The sequence below is a fragment of the Pristiophorus japonicus genome, chromosome 2, assembly GCF_044704955.1.
Source record: "Pristiophorus japonicus isolate sPriJap1 chromosome 2, sPriJap1.hap1, whole genome shotgun sequence".
In the NCBI taxonomy this organism is placed as follows: Eukaryota; Metazoa; Chordata; class Chondrichthyes; family Pristiophoridae; genus Pristiophorus; species Pristiophorus japonicus.
The window spans coordinates 296,628,223-296,654,986 of NC_091978.1; the positions used below are offsets into that span (position 1 = coordinate 296,628,223).

Here is a 26,764-nt window from a genome sequence, read left to right on the forward strand (position 1 = left end):
GTAAGCCATTCAGTTTTACGTTTAGCATTATAGGTGGACATTTCGTCTCAAATGTGTGCACCCCGTGTACTTCAGCATCTGCCTCCTCTCTCTGCGGCTCGAAATTGCTTTGATCCACCATGGACCGATCTTCCTCTGCCACGTGGTGGTTGGCAGGTTTTGCAGAGCTTGCAGCTCGTCTGCAAGGTCGTTGGAGGTGCCCCATTGTTCCACAGCTCTTGCAAACATACTCTTTGAAGCGGCATGAATAGGCTGCATGGAAGCCTCCACAACGCCAACAAGGTGTGAATTGCCTTGCATTCATCCTTTGTTGCGGACTCTGAGTCATCTGGGTCATCTGAGGCCTGCTGGCAGTTGCAGACTCGTGGGTTCTGCCCTGTACATTTCTGCTCACAAACACAGTTCCAGTTAATTTATGAACATTGCTCGCACTTGTGTGCTGATAGATTTGTTTGGTGTTATCACTGGTGGACATAAACGCCTGTGCTATCGCAATGGTCTTACTGAGGGTCGGTGTCTCTACAGTCAAAAGTTTTCGTAGGATGGTCTCGTGGCCAATGCCCAGTACAAAAAAGTCTCTGAGCATTTGCTCCAGGTAGCCATCAAACTCACATTGTCCTGCAAGTCGCCTTAGCTCGGTGAAGTAACTCGCCACTTCCTGACCTTCAGATCGCTGGTACGTATAGAACCGATACCTCGCCATCAGCACGCTCTCCCTCGGGTTAAGATGCTCCCGAACCAGTGTACACGGCTCCTCATACGACTTATCAGTTTGCTACATCGTTGCGTTGGATTCATATTCTTGTCGCCAGTTACTGTGTTCCTAACACAGATGAGGCTGCACACAGGGAGGTTAAAGTAACAGTGACCTCAGTCTTTAGTAAGACACTCCAGAGTGAGGTACAGGCCTTTGGGGCCGACTTATATACAATGCCCCCAAGGGATGCTGGGATCCCTTGGGACTTCAGGGGATGAGCTGCCTGGTGGCGGAACATGGGAGTGCATGCTTTAGATACACAACAATTTGCACAACAACTTGACAAACACCAAAATACAAACCCCTACGAAAAGAGTCATTTGTATCTGCACAACTTGACAGTTAAACCCGTCTGCGACTTGACTGTTACATATAATGTTATGCAGGCCCAATCACAAAACCCTCCTATGATTTGGCTGGAACAAACATACAATCACCAATTCCTTGGCTGTCTTCTGAGGTTGACTGTAGGCCCCTTTCTTGGTTGCAGCTTGAGTCCCTCTTGCAATAAAAGCTAACATTCCATTTGCCTTCATGATTATTTGCTGTGCGTCCACTCCAGCAGATTGGAAAACCGCAAATATAACGCTCTTATTTAAAAAAGGAGGCAGACAAAAAGCAGGAAACTATAGACCAGTTAGCCTAACTTCTGTCGTTGGAAAAATGCTGGAGTCCATTATTAAGGAAGCAGTAACGGGACATTTGGAAAAGCATGATTCAATCAAGCAGAGTCAGCATGGTTTTATGAAAGGGTAATCATGTTTGATAAATTTGCTGGAGTTCTTTGAGGATATAACGAGCAGGGTGGATAAGGGGGAACCAGTGGATGTGGAGTATTTGGATTTCAAGAATACATTGGATAAGGTGCCACATAAGAGGTTACTGCACAAGATAAAAGCTTGGGGGTAATATACTCGCATAGATAGAGGATTGGCTAACTAACAGAAAACCGAGAGTCTGGATAAACAGATCATTTTCCAGTTGGCAAACAGTGACTAGTGGGGTGCCACAGGGATCGGTGCTAGGTCCTCAACTATTTACAATCTATATTAATGACTCGAATGAAGGGACCGAATGTAATGTATCCAAGTTTGTTGACGGTACAAAGCTAGGTGGGAATGCAAGTTGTAAGGAGGACACAAATAATCTGCAAAGGGATGTAGACAGGCTACGTGAGTGGGTAAACATTTGGCAGCTGGAGTATAATGTGGGAAAATGTGAGGTTATCCATTTTGGCAGAAATAATAGAAAAGCAAATTATAATTTAAATCTAGAAATATTGCAAAATGCTGCAGTACAGAGGGACCTGGGGGTTCTTGTGCATGAAACACAAAACGTTAGTATGCAGGTACAGCAATTAATCAGGAAGGCAAATGGAATGTTGGCCTTTATTGCAAAGGGGATAGAGTATAAAAGCAGAAAAGTCCTGCTACCACTGTACAGGTTATTGGTAAGGCCACACCTGGAATATTGCGTACAGTTTTGGTCTCCTTATTTAAGGAAGGATAGACTTGCATTGGAGGCTGTTCAGAGAAGATTCACTAAGTTGATTCCGGAGATGACTTATGAAGATAAGTTGAGTAGGTTGGGCCTATACACATTGGACTTCAGAAGAATGAGAGGTGATCGTATTGAAACAGGCAGTGACTAATGGAGTGCCGCAGGGCTCAGTGCTGGGACCCCAGCTCTTTACAATGTACAGCAATGATTTGGATGAAGGAATTGAGTGTAATATCTCCAAGTTTGCAGGTGTCACTAAACTGGGTGGCGGTGTGAGCTGCGAGGGGGACACTAAGAGGCTGCAGGGTGATTTAGACAGGTTAGGCGAGTGGGCAAATGCATGGCAGATGCAGTATAATGTGGATAAATGTGAGGTTATCCACTTTGGGGGCAAAAACACGAAGACACAATATTATCTGAATGGTGGCAGATTAGGAAAAGGGGAGGTGCAACGAGACCTGGGTGTCATGGTTCATCAGTCATTGAAAGTTGGCATACAGGTACAGCAGGAGGTAAAGAAGGCAAATGGTATGTTGGCCTTCATAGCTAGGGGATTTGAGTATGGGAGCAGGGAGGTCTTACTGCAGTTGTACAGGGCCTTGGTGAGGCCTCACTTGGAATATTGCGTTCAATTTTGGTCTCTTAATCTGAGAAAGGACATTCTTGCTATTGAGGGAGTGCAGCGAAGGTTCACCAGACTAATTCCCGGGATGGCCGGACTGACATATGAGGAGAGACTGGATCAACTGGGCCTTTATACATTGGAGTTTAGAAGGATGAGAGGAGATCTCATAGAAACATACAAGATTCTGACGGGATGGGACAGGTTAGATGCGGGTAGATTGTTCCCGATGTTGGGGAAGTCCAGAACCAGGGGACACAGTCTTAGGATAAGGGGTAGGCCATTTAGGACTGAGATGAGGGGAAACTTCTTCACTCAGAGAGTTGTTAACCTGTGGAATTCCCTGCCGCAGAGAGTTGTTGATGCCAGTTCACTGGATATATTCAAGAGGGCATTAGATATGGCCCTTACGGCTAAAGAGATCAAGGGGTATGGAGAAAAAGCAGGAAAAGGGGTACTGAGTGAATGATCAGCCATGATCTTATCGAATGGTGGTGCAGGCTTGAAGGGCCGAATGGCATACTCCTGCACCTATTTTCCATGTTTCTATATAAGATAATGAGGGGGCTCGACAAGGTGGATGCAGAAAGGATATTTCCACTCATAGGACCTCGGGGACATTGTCTCAGAATAAGGGACCGTACATTTAAAACTGAGATGAGGAGAAATTTCTTCTCTGAGGGTTGTAAATCCATGGTATTCTATACCCCCAGAGAGCAGGGTCATTGAATATATTTAAGGTGGAGAGAGACAGATTTTTGAGCGATAAGGGAGTAAGGGGCCAAATGGCCTACTCCTGCTCCTATTTCTTATGTTAAGTTACGAGTCCTGAAGTCTCGCTGGCTTCTGTTACAGTTTTGATTCTGTTCCTGTACTGCTCTCTTGCCTTCGAAAATGGATCTTCTTTATACCAAAAACCAACTTGCAATCTTGAAACAGATTTAACACGATGGCGGCATCAAATGTGAGCTCTTGATGGCCAATTGTCCCTCATTTAAGGTCATTGTCCATGATTAATTAACCGCCTATCTGTAGGTGAGGTTGTTTACATTGTTACTTAATTGTTGGTTTCTAGTCGCATTCTTATTCAAATAGTTCCGGGTCCGGTCCATTGACTAAGCCTACACTGATATCAGCCTTTCTGGAGCCATGGTCCACGTTTCTTTAACAATGTAATCCCTTAAGGTAAATTAATTCTTGTATTTTTTTCAGACAGAAACCATTAAAGGTGTGAATGTCTCTCTTCTGGTGCTCTGATGATGATCAATCTTTCGATGAGTTATAGTTTCGCTGCAATGGTTGGGACCATTGAATGTGTGAATGGCATTGTCTGTGTTGATTGTCTCTGACTACCACTTCCTGGCCCAGATAGAAACCATTAAAGATGTGGATGTCTCTCTTCTGCTGCTCTGATGATTTAGCTGCCATGTTTGAATCAACCCTTTCCTGCCCAGCTCCTTTTGCAGGCTGTAATGCAGTTCTGGGTTTTTTCTATAATAGTCCAATTTTTACTGTTGGGTGGGGAGGAACATCTCCCCTGCCCCGCATTAATATCTCCTATGTTAATTACTCCCGTCCATTCTTCTGCCGTTGAGTGCATTGTCGGTCCCAGTCAAATCTCTCATTCCTTTTGCACTTTCCTCAAGATCTCATACAGGTCTTTTATGAACCTTGTTTGAGCTTTGGTCAGGACTGGTACCAACACACGAGTCAGGGTCTGCCTTGCCCTACGGAGAGAGTGCCTTGTGCTTTTGGAGAGGCTGGCCCTCATATAAGAATTAGAGACAGGACCTTGTCCCATTTCTTTGGATCCTCCCCTAGCTCCTTCCTAAGCCTTTCCTTTAAGATCTGGTTCATCCTTTCCCCTATACCCGATGATTGGGGGTTGTGCGCCACATGCCATTTCCCCTGTATCCCTAAAAGTTTCAGGGTGGTCTGCATGACTTGTCCTGTGAAATGGCTCCTCTGATCTGATTCCACTAATGGAGGACTAGGTATTTAGAAACCTTTACATCCTGGGGGAAATAAACTCCCCCAAATCACTTACAACTGGACTTCTGAATCCCAACGGCCGAGACTTTGGCACTTCCAGTCACCATATTACTTCTGCAGTTATTGATCTGCTTAACCACTTCCTCATGTCCACCTTTGATGCCCTTGTCCCCAGCAAAACGTTTACTTGCTCCAATCCAGATTGATCTCCCTGGTATGGCCCACATTTTAGCTTAGTCAGGTCTAAGGGAAACTTGATTGTATCTAGCAGACAACTCCACCCTCACCCGCAACAGATGCAAGATATTCGTGGACTATTTTATCCAAGATTGAGACCATTCATTTGGCAGTCTCTGATGATCCCCTTGCTCCAAGGTGATGACATTGTAAATGTTTGCCTCTCATTGGGTATTCCCTTTTGCCACCATCGACCCATTCCTTCAAAAAATTCACCGTTAACCCTTCTGTCCTTGCAAGCTACTGCCCCAGCTCCAACGTCCCTTCTCCAAATTTCTTGAATGTGTTGTTGCCTCCACAATATGTACTGATCTTTTCTGCAACTCCAATCAGATTTCTGTCCTTAACACAGGACTGAAACAGCCCTAACCAGTGTTCCCTCTGGAGTCTCAAGGCTCTATCGTCTGCCCCCTCTTCCTTATCACTCACAGTCATCTTCTATATGTACGCTGACAATACCCAGCTCTACCACTTTACCATCTATCTCTACTCCTCCCTATCTCTATAACCACCTATAATTCCTCCCCCCTGAACTCTAATACAAAAGCAAAATACTGCGGATGCTGGAATCTGAAATAAAAACAGAGAATGCTCGAAATCTCAGCGGGTCAGGCAACATCTGTGGAGAGAAAAACAAAGTTAATGTTCGATAAGAGCATGTTCTTAAGCATTGAAAGGGGGAGGGGAAGAAAGAACAAAAGAAAAGGTCTGTGATGGGGTGGAAGACAGGAGAGATTAGGGAGATTAAAGGGGTGATGGGCCAAATTGAAATGGTAATGACAGAAGTTAGAAAAAGGTTAATCTGGCTAGGGTGTGAATGGCGGAGTAATAACCAGCTGCCATTAGAGACAAAGGGAAAAAAAATAGAAGATGGGGGTCGGGTGTTGGGGGCGGCGGGGGTGGGGGGGGGGGGTGGTGGGAAGGGAGCCAAAGATGGCCAGAGGTTATGCTCTGAATTTGTTGAACGTGATGTTGAGTCCAGAAGGCTGTAAATGAATGATGAGGTGCTGTTCCCCCGAGGATGGTGATGGTGGAGGTGGAGGTGGAGGTGGAGGTGGAGGATTAAAGTGACAGGCGACCGGAATCTCAGGGTCACACTTAAGGACTGAACATAGAAACATAGACATAGAAACATAGAAAATAGGTGCAGGAGTAGGCCATTCGGCCCTTCGAGCCTGCACCGCCATTCAGTGAGTTCATGGCTGAATATGCAACTTCAGTACCCCATTCCTGCTTTCCCGCCATACCCCTTGATCCCCCGAGTAGTAAGGACTACATCTAACTCCTTTTTGAATATATTTAGTGAATTGGCCTCAACAACTTTCTGTGGTAGAGAATTCCACTGGTTCACCACTCTCTGGGTGAAGAAGTTTCTCCTCAACTTGGTCCTAAATGGCTTACCTCTTATCCTTAGATTGTGACCTCTGGTTCTGGACTTCCCCAACATTGGGAACATTCTTCCTGCATCTAACCTGTCTAAACCCGTCAGAATTTTAAACATTTCTATGAGATCCCCTCTCATTCTTCTAAACTCCAGTGACTACAAGCCCAGTTGATCCAGTCTTTCTTGCTATATCAGTCCCGCCATCCCGGGAATCAGTCTAGTGAACCTTTGCTGTACTCCCTCAATAGCAAGAATGTCCTTCCTCAAGTTAGGTGACCAAAACTGTACACAATACTCCAGGTGTGGCCTCACCAAGGCCCTGTACAACTGTAGTAACACCTCCCTGCCCCTGTTCTCAAATCCCCTCACTATGAAGACCAACATGTCATTTGCTTTCTTAACTGCCTGCTGTATCTGCATGTCAACCTTTGATGACTGATGTACCATGACACCCAGGTCTCGTTGCACCTCCCCTTTTCCTAATCTGTCACCATTCAGACAATAGTCTGTCTCTCTGTTTTTACCACCAAAGTGGATAACCTCACATTTATCCACATTATACTTCATCTGCCATGCATTTGCCCACTCGCCTAACCTATCCAAGTCACTCTGCAGCCTCATAGCATCCTCCTCGCAGCTCACACTGCCACCCAACTTAGTGTCATCCGCAAATTTGGAGATACTACATTTAATCCCCTCGTCTAAATCATTAATGTACAATGTAAACAGCTGGGGCCCCCCAGATGACTGCTTTGCTGAACGGAGGTGTTCAGCAAAGCGGTCACCCAATCTATGCTTGGTCTCTCCAATGTAGAGGAGACCACATCGTGAGCAGCGAATACAGTATACTAAATTGAAAGAAGTACAAGTAAATTGCTGTTTCACCTGGAAGGAGTATTTGGGGCCCTGGATAGTGGGAAGGGAGGAGGTAAAAGGGCAGGTGTTGCATCTCCTGCGCTTGCATGGGAAGGTGCCGTGGGAAGGGGAGGAGATGCTGGCGGTGAACTCTGTTGATTTGACTCTGCTTTCTTGTTCATCTCTCTCTCCCTCCCTTTTTCTCACCTTTGGTGAGTATGCCTTCAGTTATCTCAGCCCCATGCTCTGCAATTCCCTCCCTATACCTCTTTGCTGCTCCATCTTCCTCTCCTTTCTTTAAAGCTCTTTGAAAAAGCTTTGAGTCACCTCTCCTTCATTGTCTCTATGTTCATTTGTGTTTGATCATGCATCTATGAAGCACCTTGGAACATTTTTTATGATAAAGGTAAGTTGCTATTAGCTCAGTAAGAAAATCCTTACAGGAATATTAACTTTGCAAAATTCCTGGGGGAAAATTGGACCTTTTCATTCAATTAAAAATGTGTAGGCCAACATCCAAACACTGGGAGAGAAGAGAGCAGAAAGAACTGCTTTTCCTTTAAATATTTGTGCAATACGATGATCACAGTAATGATGTGACACCTGGGGTGGTGGGTGACATTTGTTATACTGTTGACAGCAACTTTGCTGCCTGTGGCACACCACAAAAGGTTATCATTCTTGCGTCCTTTTCTCTTCAGCTTTTCAAACATTTTTTCTTTAGTCATTATTTTTCAGTGTGTAAAAGTTTACTTTTGTTGATAAATTGCGGTTATCTGAATGAGCACAAGATACCAATTGATGGGGAATAGAGAACTTATCTTTTCTAGATCAGTATCAGATTTAAACTCTTCCAGATTAGATAACGCAGTCAGTTTCAGAGGAAATTTCTTTCTGTTCTACTCAAGGGAGAAAGACTTCCTTTGTGTACCACGTGTAACAACATTATAAAGAAAAATATTCCTTAAGGATGTAAATTAGATTTAAATGAGGATGGATCAAAATAGTTAATGTGCTAAATGATAATTCCTGGAAGTATTCACTATAGGAGACGCTAGTAGCACTCCACCAATCATACGAGGTTAAATTAGATATCACTTGCTTGGGCATCTATACAGAGATAAAGATCTCAAAGCCAATAAGCATGCGCAAATTCTGGAACTTCCAGTCAAAAAAGCAATTGCTGGCGCAGCGTAGAGCCTGCTTGCATCAGCATAACGGGATATCTAAGACTTAAATTATACATTTTTATATCCTAGATTATGCACACACTTTATTAAATGAGTTTATGCAAATATTGGCCTGGATTATTGATGTATAAAGCTATCAAATTTTTAAATTCTGTACATTGTATAATTATTAGAGTCGAGGATTCCATTTCAATAGGGCATTCCCTTCGAAAATGATTGAAATGGAATTCCGCTGATGGATTGGAGGACCGGGCCCACGTGATCCCAGGTACGTTTCCGAACCGCCTGCATCCCTGGCATCCGTGGGCCATTATGCTACCCTCTGCCTCAAACCCCAAGACTGCAACTTTTCGCAGCCTGGGTGCCAGGAGGTACTTTCATCATTGTTTCAGGGGTCGGAGGTGGACTCTGGAGGTTTGTCGCCAGCCACAATTTCTAGCCCAGAGTCAGGCAACTAAATTTTTTTAATTCCTTTCTTTTTATGTGGTTGACGCTGGCAAGGCTGGCATTTATTGCCCTGAAAAGCGAATGGTGGGTCTTCTCCTTGAACCACTGATAGTAGATTTGATACAACTCAGTGACTCAACAAGCCACTTCAGAGAGCAACCATGTTGGTGTAAAACATAGAAACATAGAAAATAGGTGCAGGAGTAGGCCATTCAGCCCTTCGAGCCTGCACCACCATTCAATATCATGGCTGATCATTCACCTCAGTACCCCTTTCCTGCTTTCTCTCCATACCCTTGATCCCTTTAGCTGTAAGGACCACATCTAACTCCCTTTTCAATAATATCCAATGAACTGGCATCAACAACTCTCTGCGGTAGGGAATTCCACAGGTTAACAACTCTCTGAGTGAAGAAGTTTCTCCTCATCTCAGTCCTAAATGGCTTACCCCTTATCCTTAAACTGTGTCCCCTGGCTCTGGACTTTCACAACATTGGGAACATTCTTCCTACATCTAACCTATCCAGCCCCGTCAGAATTTTGTATGTTTCTATGAGATCCCCTCTCATCCTTCTAAACTCCAGTGAATACAGGCCCAGTCGATCCAGTGTCTCCTCATGTTTCAGCCCTGCCATCCCGGGAATCAGTCTGGTGAACATTTGCTGCACTCCCTCAATAGCAAGAACATCCTTCCTCAGATTAGGAGACCAAAACTGAACACAATATTCCAGGTGAGGCCTCACCAAGGCCCTGTACAACTGCAGTAAGATCTCCCTGCTCCCATACTCAAATCCCCAAGCTATGAAGGCCAACATACCATTTGCCGCCTTCACCGCCTGCTGTACCTGCATGCCAACTTTCAGTGACTGATGTACCATGACACCCAGGTCTCGTTACACCTCCCCTTTTCGTAATCTGCTGTCATTCAGATAATATTCTGCCTTTGTGTTTTTGCCCTCAAAGTGTATAACCTCACATTTATCCACATTATACTGCATCTGCCATGCATTTGCCCACTCACCTAACCTGTCCAAGTCACCCTGCAGCCTCTTGGCGTCCTCCTCACAGCTCACACTGCCACCCAGCTTAGTGTCATCTGCAAACTTGGAGATATTACACTCAATTCCTTCATCTAAATCATTAATGTATATTGTAAATAGCTGGGGTCCCAGCCCCGAGCCCTGCGGCACCCCACAAGTTACATCCTCAAAAAACTGCTTGCCATTCTGAAAAGGACCCATTTATCCCGACTCTCTGCTTCCTGTCTGCCAACCAGTTCTCTATCCACGTCAGTACATTACCCCCGATACCATGTACACCAAGCTTTTGTGTGGGACCTTGTCAAAAGCGTTTTGAAAGTCCAAGTACATCACATCCACTGGTTCTCCCTTGTCCACTCTACTAGTTACATCCTCAAAAAATTCCAGAAGATTTGTCAAGCATGATTTCCCTTTCATAAATCCATGCTGACTTGCTGAAGTCGATTCTGTCACTGCTTTCCAAATGCGCTGCTATTTCATCTTTAATAATTGATTCCAACATTTTCCCCACTACTGATGTCAAGCTAACCGGCCTATAATTACCAGTTTTCTCTCCCTCCTTTTTTAAAAAATGGTGTTGCATTAGCTCCCCTCCAATCCATAGGAACTGATCCAGAGTCGATAGACTGTTAGAAAATGATCACCAATGTATCCACTATTTCTAGGGCCACTTCCGTAAGTACTCTGGGATGCAGACTATCAGGCCCCGGAGATTTATCGGCCTTCAATCCCATCAATTTCCCTAACACAATTTCCCGCCTAATAAGGATTTCCCTCAGTTCCTCCTTCTCACTAGACCCTCGGTCCCCTAGTATTTCCGGAAGGTTATTTATGTCTTCTTTCATGAAGACAGAACCAAAGTATTTGTTCAGTTGGTCTGCCATTTCTTTGTTCCCCATTATAAATTCACCTGAATCTGACTGCAAGAGACTTACGTTTGTTTTCACTAATCTTTTTCTCTTCACATATCTATAGAAGCTTTTGCAGTTAGTTTTTATGTTCCCAGCAAGCTTCTTCTCATACTCTGTTTCCCCCCTCCTAATTAAACCCTCTGTCCTCCTCTGCTGAATTCTAAATTTCTCCCAGTTCTTGAGTTTGCTGCTTTTTCTGGCCAATTTATATGCCTCTTCCTTGGATTTAACACTATCCTTATTTTCCTTTGTTAGCCATGGTTTTATTTTTACTCCAGACAGGGATGGACAATTGTTGAAGTTCATCCATGTGATCTTTAAATGTTTGCCATTGCCTGACGGTTGGAACTTACTTTCGGTGTCTTAGTGGGGACACTTAATGTTTGTGAACAATTGGTGTAATACTCATTGGCCAATAACTGTAATTTCTCAGCCTGTCTTGATGAGTACGCACATGCTGCAGATTAGAGATGGCAGAAGATATATTCGACAGCATTATGTGCCCAATCTAAGACATGCCAGACTGATGAGGAGGACCAGACCTTACACCCGCTGCACAGAGAGAAGCGGTCTTGCCTCAACTTGTCCGATAACGCTTGCCTTGGGAGACTACGCTTCATTCAACAAGGAGGTTATCAGTGAGATATGCCAGCTCATCAGGGGAGATCTGCAGCCTTACCAGCACCATCAGGACCGCACTGTCAGTCGAGGTCTCGGTCACTGCGGCACTTTCGTTCTACGCGTCAGGTTCCTTTCAGGCCTCAACTGGTGACATTTGCGGTATATCTCAGCGTGCCACACATTGCTGCATTAGACAGATCACTGAAGCCCTTTTTGCATGCAGGATGGACTTTATCAGCTTCCCTGTGACGAGGGAGGCTCAGCCTGGGAGGGCTTTAGGATTCTACTGAATAGCAATTCTACCGAGTTAGCAAACTTCCCCAAGGTGCAGGGAGCAACAGACTACGCACATCACGAAGCGGGCATCTTTTCAGGATGCAGAGGTTTTTAGGAACTGCAAGGGATTCCACTCCCTGAATGTGCAACTCGTTGTCGACCACCAGCAAATTATTATGGCAGTGAATGCCAAATTTCCAGGCAGCATCCATGATGCTCACATCCTGCGTAAGAGCGCTGTATCTGACATGTTTACCAGTCAGCCACAAGGTCAGTACTGGATGCTTGGTGACAAAGGATATGCCCTCACCACCTGGCTGATGACCCCCCCCCCCCCCTGCGTGACACCCACACCGAAGCCGAGAAGCGATACAACGAAAGCCACAGAGCCACTCGCAATATCGTGGAGAAAACTATTGGAGTGCTTAATCCGTGCTTTAGATGCCTGGACCATTCAGGAGGCGAGCTCCAATACCACCCTGAGCAGGTAGCACAATTCGTGGTAGTGTGCTCAATGCTGCACAATTTGGTTATCAGGAGGGGAAAAGAATTGTCAGAAGGGAACAAGAATTGCCAGAAGGGACTGACTGTCCACCTCAGGAAAGAGAGGAAGAGGAGGACGAGGATAGTGGATGTTGACCTTGGGCCTGACAATCAGGCTGACACTGAGACCATGCCCCTGTCCCCCTCTAGACAGCAGGAAAGGCCCCGTCAGCAGCTCATAAATGAGCGCTTTGCTTGAAAGAACATTGTTATTTACAAAGCTGCAACACTGCTGGGTGTGCTGGTCATTCGTCAATGGTGTGCATCACCTTGGTGACAGTTAAAGTTTAAGTTGATTCAATTTAAGTGTAATTATACCCTTTCATGTTAAGGAATCACCAGTGTGTAACGGTGCAGCTATCTGAGACAATGCGCAACAAGGGTTTGTTAAATAAAAACATTTAATCCGACCATTTGTGTGAAATCATAATTATATCTGTAAAAAAACAACCCGCCCCAGTGCCGTGCTCAGGAACTGAATTATTGCCTCCAGTTCTCCCATTTTGTTTCTGGTGCTGTGTACATTACTGTACAGGCAAATAAATTTGCTTTTATTAATCACACCTCTCGATTCATTTTTAAGTTATTTTATACTTGTGTTCTATGACCGTTTGTTGTTTTTTTTCCTTTCCTTGGTCTTACCTTTACTCTCATCCCCTATTTCTGTTATCTTTCCCTACTGTTATTTCTACCAGATCTCTGCCCCGTCTTACTAGTTTAAAGTCTTACTTGCAGCCCTATTTTACCCTTTCCACTAGGATCTCGCTCCTGTTTCAGTTCAGGTGGAGCCTGTCCCAGTGGGACAGCTCCTTCTTGTCCCAGTAATATTCCTCGTGCTCCATGAACTGGAACGACCTCCCCTTCCCACATTACTCCTTCAACCATGCATTCACCTTCCTGATCTGTCTATCCCTTTGCCAATCAGCACGTAGCTCAGATAATAATCCTGAGATTATAACCTCGGAGTGCTGATTTTTAATTTAGTTTTGAGCTCTTGATATTCCCTTACAGGACCTCCTCCCTATTCTTCTATATGTTGTTTATTGGTTCCAACATGGACCACAACAACTGGATCTTCATATTATAAATCTTCATCTATTGGTTCTATTACCTCAAACCGTACTATCATATAGAAATTATCACATATAGCATAATATGATATTGTTGATTCATCTGATATCACCTGCAACATCCTATGGGATACCTTTCCTTTCATTTTCGGCGGGTTCACAGCGATTTTCTCGGCAGTACAGCTGTTTTTCTGCCCAGCGAAAGATTCCCCTTTTTGTTTTTCAATGTTATTGCCCAAATCTGAAAACACGCACTGGGACCAAACCGCCGAGAAAATCGCCAGAGCGTAAGTTTTGTCTTAGTCCGTCCAGGTCGCCAAGGGAACCGCCCTGTGAAAGCAGCTTAAACAGGGCGGTAGGTCAGTACTCTTCAAAGTTAAAGGTTCTTTATTTATTTAAAAATTTTTAAAGGTTCTTTAGTTATTTAAAAAAAAAATTTAAATGGTGAATATGTGTAAAAGTGTCTTAGGAATGTTTTTTAACTTTTTTTTAGGCCCAACCACAGCCTTGGACGAAATTTTTTTTAAACTGCCCGTTTTACTTAGTTTCCCCTTAACCACCGAGAATAATGGTGCAAGACCCATTTTCTCGCCGGGCGATTAGTTTTAACTTAAAGTGCTTAAAAGTACTTACCAAACATTAGCGGTTTTTCTGGGCGGGCAATCGGGTTTTGAGGGGCTCTCGGAAAAGTCTAGCCCTTTGAGTTTAGATATATTTGGGAGTGTGTATTATGCACTGCAGAGAAGGTATTGTAATATCGAGAAAAAGAAGGGTTTATGAATTTATACAAGTTCCAGGTGGACTCGAGTACAATAGCTGAAAGAGAAAAGTGGCAATTAGACTGCAGTGTTAATGTGTTTCTGACAATTATGGCCATCTTTTTCTCCTTACTGGTGATTAAAATGTCCACAATAAATAAGGTTGTTTTATTGGCAGAAGAAAGAAACATTAGATGCCGAGAACGACCTAGGCTCAGATAAATGTTTAGTCTGTACATTTGCCAAGTTTAGATCAAACAAATATTTAATCAGTATCTGCTGTAAATGTTCATGCCCTATAGGTATGCCTTTTACCTTGTCATCTTTTGTGTAGGAAACCAGGTGGAAGGGATATTTGCTCTGTGGCCATTGAATCAGTTGACGAGTTGGCAGTTTCACATGCCAAGTCAAAGCTATTGAGAAGTTTTCTAAACTGCATTTCCACTACAGATTCAGGATGCTGCAAATCTTTACACAAGTCTCCATCCGATCTGACCTCATTACCTCTCCCACTATTGACAGATCACTTCTGTCATCTCTACTTCAGCTGCCACCTATTCCATCAGCATGGGTGCCCTCGAAACTCTCATGGTCTCAATATTAGCAGCACCAACAGCAACACCAACCTTCTCCATAGTCACCTGATGCTGCACAGGACAGAGGGCTTGAGCACCCGACCACATTGCTGCCAGGGGTGGCCTCACCATGGCCACATTTACTTCACTTGACGTGGTACATCCTGGCTGCCACATGATGCGCCAGGTTGGCACCACCCCACACCAACAATAATAATGCATCCCTACAATGTCCAAGCCATTCCATTCACACTCATCAGTATTGCGGGGGTACCGTTATGTCTCAATATTCACTGCAACTCACTAAGCCACTTCCAAAGGTGCACTCAAATCTGTCCAAGAAGGCAAAATGTTGAAAAAAAAAGGTTTCAATGTTTGACAGCACATTAACAGAAACTTTACATGAACATTGACTAAAACACCCAACCCTTGCATATTAGTTGGTATGATTGGACTAGGATGAGGGTGAGTATGAGGGGTGGCTATTGAGATGGGGATGTGATAATATAGATAGAGTGAGAGGGATGAGTGGAGGTGCAAGGCAAGTTGGTGTGAGTAAGAATGTGCAGGAGTAGGGTAGGGACGGCAGAGCGATGGGGATGTGATGAGAGGCACAGCAGGATGAGCTTGAATGTGGCTTTGTACTAAGGTTTCGTGATCTACTGAGATCATTGAAATGTTTGCGGCACTGCTCCCAGGTTGTCCCGACCACATCCCTGCTTGTGCCCTCCTCTGCAATGTACAACCAGGCTGCATTGATCTCCTGGAGAGGTGCCTTTGGCCCATGGGAAGAGAAGAGGATATGGAGGGAGTCGTGGGCGAGCCTGGGTGCAGCCCTGCACCTCTGCAGTCATTGTCAATGTTTGCAGCACTTCACTGCTGTACAAATGTCAAAATAAAGTTGGTCCCAGTCCCTTTAAGGAAACCGGCTGATGACCCGTCATCAAATGACGTCACCAGACCTGCTTCCTGTGATTGGCCGGGAAACGCACTGGGGCTTTATAAGTCCAATCGCGCGAAATGAATTTCAGAGGCCGGGATGGAGCCAGCAGTGGGATCGGGACCGGTCACCGACACAGACCTGCTAAGGTCAGCAAAATCACAGCCAATGTCCTTTTTGAGTTCCATGACCTTTTGACTTCCTGGTGAGAGTGCTACCACTGAGCCAAGGCTGCCCTTGAGAAGTTGGTGAAGGTACTCCCAAAATGATGATGGGTAGGGAGTTCCAGGCTTTTGATCCAATGACTCTGACAAAACAGTGTCCAAATTGGGATAGTTTGTGATTTGGAGGTGTACTTATGTACCTGTTGCCTTTGACCTTCTAGGCGGTGGAGGTCATGAGTTTGGAAGGAGCTGCCAAAGAAGCCTTGGCTACTTGCTGCAGTACATTATGTAGATATAACACACAGCGGTCACGATATGCTGGTGATTGAGGGAGTGGATGTTTAAACTGATGGTTGGGGTGACAATCATGCGGACTGCATATCCTGGATAGTATCAAGCTTCTTGGGTGTTGTTCCAGCTGCACACATCCAGGCAAGTGGAAAACATTCCATCACACTCTAATTTGTACTTTGTAGTTAGTGGAGAGGATTTAGGGAGCCAGGAAGTAAGCTATTCACCACAGAATACTCAGCTTCTGATCTGTGGCTGGTCCAGTTTCTGGTCAATGGTGACTCCCATTGTATGGGCAGCAGCAATGGTAATGCCATTGACTGTCAAGGAGAGGTAGTTAGGCATTTGTTGGAGATGATTATTGCCTGGTACTTGTGTGGTGCAAATGGAGGTCTTGCTGCTTACAGGCATGGACACTCATTATCTGGGAAACTGTGAATGGAGCTGAACACTGCAATCATCAGTAAACTCACCACTTCTGTTTTTTTTGATGAAGCAGCTGAAGATAGTTGGGCATAGGATGCTGGCCTGAGGAACTGTGCTTTGGACACAGAAAAGGCTATGGGCCCTGACAATATCCTGCTATCGTGCTGAAGACCTGTGCTCCACAACTATCCACTGTGCCAGTGTAGTTGCAACACTTGGCTACTACATGACAATGTGGAAAATTGCCCAACCCTATCCTGTTCACAAAAAGAATGACAAATCCAAGCAGGTTAATTGTTAATACAAAAGCAAAATACTGCAAATAAAAACAAAATGCTGGAAATCTCAGCAGGTCAGGCAGCATCTGTGGAGTGAAACAGAGTCAATTACTGCCTACCAGCCTACTCTTAATCATCAGCAAAAGTGATGGAAGGAGTTGTAAAAGTGCTATAAAGTTATGTTTATTCAGCAATAATGCGCCGCATATTGGACGCCTTCTGTGCTGTCTTGTTGTTGTGATGTCTTAGGACTGAGATGATTGGCCTCCAACAACCACACCATCTTCCTTTGTGCCAATATGATTCTAGTCACAGCAGAGTTTGCACCGAGCCCCTTTGACTTCAGTTTGACAAGGACTTCTCCATGCCACACTCGGTCGAATACTGTCATGATGTCAAGGGCAGTTACCGTGAACTCAGCTCGCATCCATATTTGGGCCAAGGCTACAATGTGGTCTGTAGCCAAGTGGTCCTGATGGAACTGAAACTGAGCATTGATGAACAGGTTAGAATCATAGAATAGTACAGCACAGATGGCGGCCATTTGGCCCGTCGATACTGCGCTGGATTATTGCTGAATAAACATTATCCCACTTTTGACAAGTGAATTCCAGAGCCTCAACTGTGGGTCACAAAACAGATAGTACTTAAGAACATAACAATTTGGAGCAGGAGTAGGCCATTTGATAAGATTATGGCTGATCTGATCTTGGGCTCAGCTCCATTTCCCTGCTCGCTCCCCATAACCCTTCACATCCTTATCGCTCAAAAATCTGTCTATCTCCACCTTTAAATATGTTCAATGACTGCGCCTCCACAGCTCTCTGGGGCAGAGAATTCCACAGATTTACAACTCTTAGAGAGAAGAAATTCTTCCTCATCTCAGTTCTAAATGGGCGACCCCTTATTCTTAAACTATGCCGCCTAGTTCTGGATTCCCCCATGAGTGGAAACATCCTCTCTGCATCTACCTTGTCAAACCCCCTTAGTATCTTATATGTTTCAATAAGATCACCTCTCATTCTTCTAAACTCCTATGAGTAGAGGCCCAACCTGCTCATCCTTTCTTCATAAGTCAACCCCCTCATCTTTGGAATCAACCAAGTGAACCTTCTCTGAACTGCCTCCAATGCAAGTATATCCTGCCTTAAATAAGGAGACCAAAACCTGTATGCAGTACTCTAGGTGTGGCCTCACCAATACCTTGTACAGTTGAAGCAGGACTTCTCTGCTTTTATACTCCATCCCCCTTGCAATAAAGGACAACATTCCATTTGCCTTCCTGAGTACTTGCTGTACCTGCATACTCACTTTTTGTGTTTCATGCACAAGGACCCCCAGGTCCTTCTGTAGTGCAGCATTTTGTAGTTTCTCTCCATTTAAATTATAATTTGTTTTATCTACTATTTCTGCCAAAGTGGATAATCTCACATTTTCCCACATTATACTCCATCTGCCAAATTTTTGCCAACTCACTTAGCCTGTCCCTTTGCAGATTTTTTGTGTCCTCCTCACAATTTGCTTTCCCATCCATCTTTGTATCATCAGCAAACTTGGCTACATTACACTTGGTTCCTTCATCCAAGTGATTAATATAGATTGTAAATAGTTGAGGCCCCAGCACTGATCCCTGTGGCACCCCACTAGTCACTGTTTGCCAACCTAAAAATGACCCATTTATCCCGACTCTTTGTTTTCTGTTGGTTAGCGAATCTTCTAGCCACGCTAATATATTGCCATCAATCCCATAAGCTCGTATCTTGTACAGTAACTTTTTATGTGGCACCCTATCAAATGCTTTCTGGAAATCCAAATACACGGCATCTACTGGTTCCCTTTGATCTACCCTGCTCGTTACATACTCAAATTTGTCAAGCATGATTTCCCTTTCATAAAACCATGCTGACTCTGACTGCATTTTGATTTTCTAAGTGTCCTGCTACAACTTCCTTAATTTGGACTCCAGCATTTTCCCAATAACGGGTGTTAAGATAACTGGTCTATAGTTTCCTGCTTTCTGTGTCCCTCCTTTCTTAAATAGGGGCATTACATTTGCGGTTTTCCAGTCCGCTGGGACCTCTCCAGAATCCAGGGAATTTTAGTGGATTACAACCTGTGGTGTATGTAGCACATAAATCACTGACTCCACATGGTCTGGTGTGATTCTAACTGCTGTGACCGTCGTCCTTTATTGTTCAGCTCCAGAGTGCCTCTCCGGTGTGGTGGTCAGCCTTATATAGCCCTTGTTGTGCAGGTACTACCAGGTTTCCCACCACAGTGCCCTCTGTGGTGTGGCATAGTGCTTACATTACATTTACGGTACTGGGACAATACGCACATCATTACATAACACAACCAATATGTCCACTATCTCTGCAGCCACCTCTTTTAAGATCCTAAGATGCAAGCCATCAGGTCCAGGGAACTTGTCCATCTTTAGTCCCATTTGTACTTTTTCTATAGTGATGGTGATTGTTTTAAGTCCCATCCATCCAATAGCCCCTTGATTATCAATTATTGGGATGCAGGTACAGCAAGTAATCAGGAAGGCAAATGGAATGTTGTCCTTTATTGCAAGGGGGATGGAGTATAAAAGCATTTTTTCTTCTACCATTTTTTTTAGTCATCTTTGCTGGTTTCTAAAAATATCCCAATCCTCTGGCCTTCCACTATTCTTCGTAACATTGTATGCCTTTGTTTTCAATTTGATACCATCCTTTACTTCCTTGGTTAGCCACAGATGATTCATCCTTCTATTAGGGCTAGACTTTCACCTCCATTTTCGGATGTTTTCTCAGCAGTACAACTGCCTGGCGAAAGTTTCCCCCTTACTTTTTGAATGGTACTGCCCAAATCTCGGAGTAAACCGGCGACATGCACCACCGAGAAAATTGCCAGGGCGTAAGTTTGGCCTCAACGGAAGCCTGTCCAGACTGCTGAGGGAACCGCCCTGTGAAAGCAGCTTAAACAGGGCGGTAGGTCAGTACTTTGCAAAGAAAGGTAAATTAAAGGTTCTTTATTTTTTAATTGAAAAATGGTGATTAGCTTTAGTCTTGGGCATGATTTTTAACTTTTTTGTGAAATTTTAAAAAAAGTTTTCCTCCCGCCCTAGGCCCAACTGCAGCCTTGGAATAAACGTTTTAAAACATTTCAAGAACTGCCCGTTTCACTTAGTTTCGCCTTTAACCGCCGAGAATACTGGTGCAAGATCCATTTTCTCACTGGGCGACTATTATTATGAAAAATGTTGACGGTTTTTCTGGGAGGGCAATCGGGCGTTGAGGGGCTCTCGGGAAAGTCTAGCCCTTAGAGTCTTTCTTACTGGAATATATCTTTACTGAGAGTTATGAAATATCTCCATAAATGTTTGTCACTGCATTTCTACAGTCTTACTCTTTAATCTATTTTCCAGTCCACTTTAACCAACTCTGCCTTCATACCTTTGTAATTAAGTTGAGGGCACTAGTTTGAGACCGAGCTTTCTCACCCTCAAATTGAATTTGAAATTCTACCATGCTATGATCACTCTTCCTAAGAGGATTGTGATTAAGACTATTTTTTCGCATGGAGGGTAAATGCTGACTCAGACTTATTGGGCCAAATGGCCTGTTGCATGTTGTAAATTTTATGTACTTGTATCTAGTTTAAGTTTACATTTTTGTGCAGACCCGCCACCAACGTGGAGATACCCATCCACTGACACTGGATGAAATTCTGGATGAGACTAAACTCCTGGATATCGGCATGAGACAGAAACAATGGTTGATGACTGAGGTGAGGACCGTTGTTTAATCATTACTTGACAGCCATCCAACAAAAGACATTAGTATTCTTCAGAATGGATAGAAGAAGGAGAACAGGATCCTTATCATTCTAGCTAAGTGTATCGTTGAACATTGTGCACAGAAAGAAAAAAGAACTTGAATTTATGTAACACCTTTCCTGACTTCAAAGCAATTTACAGCCAATTAAGTACTTTTTGAAGTGTTATAATGTCGGGAAATCCAGCATCCAATTTGTGCATAACCAATAAATATCTCTCTTAGTGATGTTGATTGAAGGATAAATGTTGGCCAGGAGATCCTGCTTCAAATAATGAGATGTGATCTTTTACTTGAGAGGGCATATGGAGCCTTGGTTTATCGTCTCATTCGAAAGATGTGTTCATACTCTGGAGTGGGGTTGAATGTAGGAACAGGAATGCTTCATGACATTACTTCTGAATGGTCTAGCTGTAATTTTAAGATTATGCTCCTAGTTCTGGACGCCCCCATCAGAAGAAATGTTTTTTCTCTATCTAACCTATCAAATCCTTTAATAATTTAAATTAGATTAGATCACCCCTTAATCTTCTATAATCAAGGGAATACAAGACCAGTCTATGTAACCTGTCCTAATTTAACACACTTGGCCCTTGCTGAATCTGAACTGCAGCCTCTTCAAGGCCAATACAGGTTGAACCTCTCTTTAACCCCTCAGGACCTGACCTGTGCAGGATAAGGGATTTTGCCGGACGAGGGATGGTCATGTTAAATTGGATGGTACAGGTACTGAGCAAGGGGATATCGGGGTTGGCTCGTTTGCGGCTGGGAGTGCGGCAGAGAGATCGTGGGGGGGAGTGGAGGGGTGGCGGTGGATTGCGAGGTCAGGCCAGCGATTGCGGGAGTCGGCAGTGAGGAAGGACTTCAATTTCTTCATGTCGGAGTTCTGCACATGTGCCACCCGGTGGCCAGGAATGGTGCTGAATGAGGGATGGTGCCGGTAAGGGAGTCCTGGATAAGGGAGGTTCAACCTGTATAATCCATCCTGAGGTGCGATGCACAGAATTGAACGCTTTACTCTAAATGGGGTCTAACCAGCGCTTTATATTACTGACATAGCTTCAATTCCTTTGTATTTCAACACCTTGAGCTAAAGGCCAACATTTCATTAGCCTTTTAATTCGTTTTTGTACCTGTTTGCTAGCTTTTAGTGATTTCTGTATTTGGACCTCTAAATTCCTCAGCTCCTCCACAGTTCTCAGCTACTCACCATTTAGAAAATACTCTGATCTATCTTTCGTGAGTCCAAAGTGGTTTATCTTTTATTTCCCAACATTGAACTCCATCTGCCACAGCTTTTCTCACTCACTTAATCTATCGATGTCTCTATGCCCACCTAGAGAAGGAAAAAGAGGAAGGACGTAACAGTATTGATTAAGTATGATGCTACAGTTCTAAATAGAAAGGGATATACTAGATGGTTCTAGGGCTGAATCTTGAGTTGAGAAACAGAGGGTGAGCTGTTACATTGGGATATTTTTTGTAGAGCTCCAAAAAGTGAGAAGGAGAAAGATGAGCAAATTTCTCAGTGAATTTGAAAGGCGTACAACAAAAATAGAGTAGTAATATTGGGAGACTTTAATTACCCTAATACAGACTGGGAAAAACAAAGTGCTTAAGGGTAGGGAAGGAGAGGAATTTCTAATGTGTGTTCAGGAGAATTTTCTCGATCAATATCGGGGTTGATCGATTCTCCAGTCCAACAAGGAAGGAAGCATAGTAAACAAGGTTGGTGAGCTGCAGATACAAATAGCTACATGTGAATATGGTGATGTGGCAATAACTGAGACCTGGCTCAAAAAAGGGCAGGATTGGATATTAAAAATTCCTGGATACAGGGTGTTCAGGAAACATAGGGAAAGAAAGATTGGTTAAGGAGAATGTTCGTGCTGGAGAGAGAGGATGTTCTGGAGGGGTCAAGGACAGAATCTATTTGGTTAGAGTTAAGAAATAATAGAGGTGCCATTACACTATTAGGTGTATTCTATAGGCCACCAACTAACTAGTGAGAAAAATACGGAGGAGCAAATTTGCAGAGAAATTACAGAGAGATGCAAGAACTATAGAATAGTGATAATGGAGGACTTCAAGTATCCTAATATAGGGCCCAAATTTCCCCAGCTGCCTAGAGCGGTGCAGTTAAGGGTGGCACGCTGACTTTATAAGCCAAGAAAAGCGGCAAAAATTTATTTTCCACTTTGACTGCTCCCCCGTTGTCCGGATCCATCGGCATGGCGCTGCGGGGGGCGGAGCTAGCGCGGCCGGCAGGGGGGGCGGGGCTTGGGCTCAGCATCTTGTGGAGTGCCAGCAGGGGGACGCGTGTCTGTTTGAACGTGGCGTTTCTCCGTGCACGCATGCGCAGTGCAGCGGGAAGCTTGGCAATCAGCCAATTAAAGGGAGAACTTCCTCAGTATCATTGGTAGTGGACCATCTATAAAGGTATGGTTTAAATACTGATTTTTGTGTGGCTGAGGGAGTGGAAAAGAGTGTTGGATAGGTGGAAGAAAGGTGAGAAGTGTGATTTTTGAACATTACCTGAGTAAGTTCAATACACGAATGGCGCAAAAGCATGCAACAAGAACAAAGAATTTTCTCCATGAGGAAGTGGAGAAACTAGTGACTGTAATTGAGGAGAAATGGCTGGAACTGGATATCAGCAAGAGTGGTCTGTCAAAAGTTTCACCTAAGGAAATGAGAAGAAGATGGAACCTAGTTGCAGAAGAATACTCCGCAGGGGTCAGTACCGCAAGATCTGGAAGTCAGTGCAAGAAGAAATGGCAGGACGTTGGTCAAGTAGTGAGTGTAAGTAATATCTTCATCTTTAAATTGAATTGCAATTGAAGATGTGACCATCTGTATGTGTCCCACCCATCAGAAGCGCACCATGTGTGAAAATTAAGATTTTCATCTTTGCAGAAGAAATTAGCCCACAATAAAAGGGAAAGACTTAGAACAGGAGGAGAGCCGCCAAATCTGCACCAACTGTCACCCCTGGAACAGAGGGTTGCTGCCTTGCTGAGTCGCACCGGCAGAAAAAGAATCAGCTCTGCACAAGCTGGATCCACACGCGAGGGTGAGGGCGAGTCATTAAAATGCATAGTCGCCCTTCAAATCAACCTGCTGACTGGCCTGCTATGCCAGACTACTCATGCCACCTCCTGTGCTGCTGACCATTTGACTGTTCTGTTGTATTTTGTAGAAGAAGAAGACACTCCTCAACATCCTGAAGATCCATCAGAAGATCCAGATGCGTGCGCTCCAGACCAAGGCGGGTGGGGGCAGGAGGGGTCCATAGAAATGTGTTCATGGGAGAATGCTGACCGCGATATGGATCAGGCCATAGTACAGGGCATCACACTGCCAGAAACCTCCATGAGCTCCTCGGCAACATTCCATGGGTTCACACCTTCCCAGGTCATGGGTTCCAGTGGTGGTGATGGAATGCAGGTTGGAACACCCAGGGCTCCACCGTCCCAGCCTGCACCTCACACTGGAGGGGTGCCACTAGGCAGACCCACGGTGAGGGGAAGGAGAAGCAGACCAGTCTCTCCTGAGATGCAGCCCTCAGCAGAGGTTAATGAGGTTCTGTCATTAGGTGAGGAGACCAATGCCCTCACAAGATCACTCGTGGCGGCCGTCAGTGGGGTGCGTGATGAGGTAGCGACACTGTCAGGTGAAATCTCAGCACGGAGACGGAAAGTGAGAGTGGGCATTTCAGAGGGTGTGCAAACGATGGCAGATGCCATGAGGGAGCTGGCTTCTGCAATAAGGGCACAAAGACCGGATACTCAAATGCCACTCCCACTTCAATCCACGCACCAGCCACCGGTGAGACCCAAGCTGAGCCCCCAACCTCCCTCACACCACCATCACCGATCCTATGAGGAAGTGCTCTTTCGCTGAGATATGGGTGAGGGATGGGTGCAGCCTTTCTTTGATGTTGTTATTGTCGTTGAAGTGCACTGTAAAATATCCAATAAAAGATATTTTGCATTAAAACTAAATCATGTTCCATTAGGACCAGGCAACATTTAGGGACAACTGTAAAGAGTAAAAATCCCTCACCCTTACAGTCATGCGTGCCTGCCGCCCCTAGCCTTGGCGGGAGGGCTAGCCGGTGCGCTCTGCAGTCGGCAAGGTAGGACTGCTCTATAAATCAGTCGCTGATTTATCTTTCATTTATTTGTGATGATGTTGTGCAGCGTTTGCTGAAGATGTTGTGATGTGCTGATGTTGTGAAGGTCTTTAGTGCTTTAGAATCCTCTAACTCGCCTTCCTCCCCCACCGCCCCCCCCCCCCCCCCCCCGCCCTGTCCAGCCATCTCTGGCTACCTGTGCTGATTTCTTAAATGTAGGTAAGGTTTTTCTGTGCCTAAAAAAAGTGGCCACATACACTGGCCTAAGTTAGTTTGGAGTAACTTTCAGCTGACCAAATTTGCTTCTATGGCCAGAAGTAAGTGCCTTATCACGCCCCCTTTTGGAGAGAATAAACTAAACTAGAAAAAACCTAACTAACTCACTTGCACTGTAGCAAGTTTAATGAGGAAATTTGCAATTTTTAAGTTACTCAAAAAAAAAAAAAAGCTACATACTCCAAAAAAAACGTGGCAGCTCCTGGGAAAATTGAGCCCATAGAATGGGATATTAGTGTAAAGGACAGAGAGGGAGAAGAATTTCTGAAGTGTGTTCAGGAGAACTTTCTTGATCAGTATGTTTCCGGCCCAATGAGGAAGGAGGCATTTCAGAATCTGGTTCTGGGAAATGAGGTAGGTCATTTTCAGCACATATTTGCCCATTTAGCGCCCATACAACCACCGAGGTTCAGTTTATCGCCCATTTTTGATGGGAAATGTAAACTACTGGCTGCTTAGCGCCCATTTATCGCCGGCGGAACTTTTGGCATACAGAAATCAGCTGAATCGCCCGGCCTGTTTTTAAAAATAAAATCCGACTTTATCACTCGTGCAAGGCCCAGAATACTGTTTATAATGGAAACTAACGTCCAAATATCACCCAGATTATCGCCGAGCGCTACTTTCGCCATTTAGCCCATATTGCGGCCAAATGATCTCTCGCCCAAAAAGATGCTCAAGAAAAGCTGCACTCACCTGACCGTAACCCGGCAGTATGAATGTCATTTTGTAAAAGGCTGCTTCAAGTTGATGGGAGCATTGACGTAATTTGTGAGTGATTTTAAGGGTGTTTTAGAATCTTGTTAATCACCTAATCACATTGTGGTCAATTTCGAGTTTATATTATGTTTGTTGAGGACAATTTAAGAATTTTGAATACAGATTTATAGTGATGGGGCCTGTAATTTCTCAACCAGTATTGATGACTACTCACATGCTGCAGAATAGAGATGGGAGAAGGTTCATTGTACCCAATCAAAGAGATGGCAGACTGCTGAGGAGGAGGAGACCTTGCACCCAACGCATTTACGGGGATAAGCGATCATACCTGGACTTGTCCGATAACACGTGCATTAGAAGGCTGTGCTTCCGAAAGGAGGTCATCAGTGAGAAAATCCAGCTGATTAAGGGAGATCTGCAGCCTACTAGCACCATCAGGACCGTGCTGCCTGTTGAGGTTAAGCTTACTGCGGCCCTTTCCTTCTATGCATTGGGCTCCTTTCAGGCTTCAGCTGGCGACATTTGCTGCATCTCTCAGCATGCCACACATTGCTGCATTCGACAGGTGACTGAAGCCCTTTATGCATGCAGGATGGACTTTATAACTTTCCCTATGACCGGGGAGGCACAGAGTGAGAGGGCTTTAGGGTTCTTGCGAATAGCAAACTTGCCCAAGGTGCAGGGAGCAATAGACTGTATGTACATCGCCCAGAGCACCTTTATAGAATGCAGAGGTTTACCAGAACCGAAAGGGATTTCAACCCCTAAATGTGCAGCTCGTTATCGACCACAAGCAGATAATCATGGCAGTAACTGCAAATTTTCCAGGGAGCAGTCAGCCACAAGGTCACGGTCGGATTCTAGGTGATAAAGGATATGGCCATGCCAGCTGGCTCATGACCCACCTGCCAAAGACTCAGACGGAAGCCGAGAAG

General features: G+C 44.6%; 1 protein-coding gene across 3 annotated transcripts in view; it reads left to right on the plus strand.

The window, feature by feature from the left end:
* Positions 1 to 26,764, plus strand: part of gtf2e2 (general transcription factor IIE, polypeptide 2, beta) — a 244,217-nt gene that overhangs the window by 77,944 nt on the left and 139,509 nt on the right. For 2 of the 3 annotated variants that reach the window (XM_070865079.1, XM_070865064.1), the window contains exon 4: positions 20,544 to 20,651. The exons of the other annotated variant lie outside the window; for it this stretch is intronic. In XM_070865079.1, the coding sequence (XP_070721180.1) occupies positions 20,544 to 20,651 (108 nt within the window). The remainder of the gene's footprint in view (positions 1 to 20,543; positions 20,652 to 26,764) is intronic. 3 annotated transcript variants of the gene reach the window in all.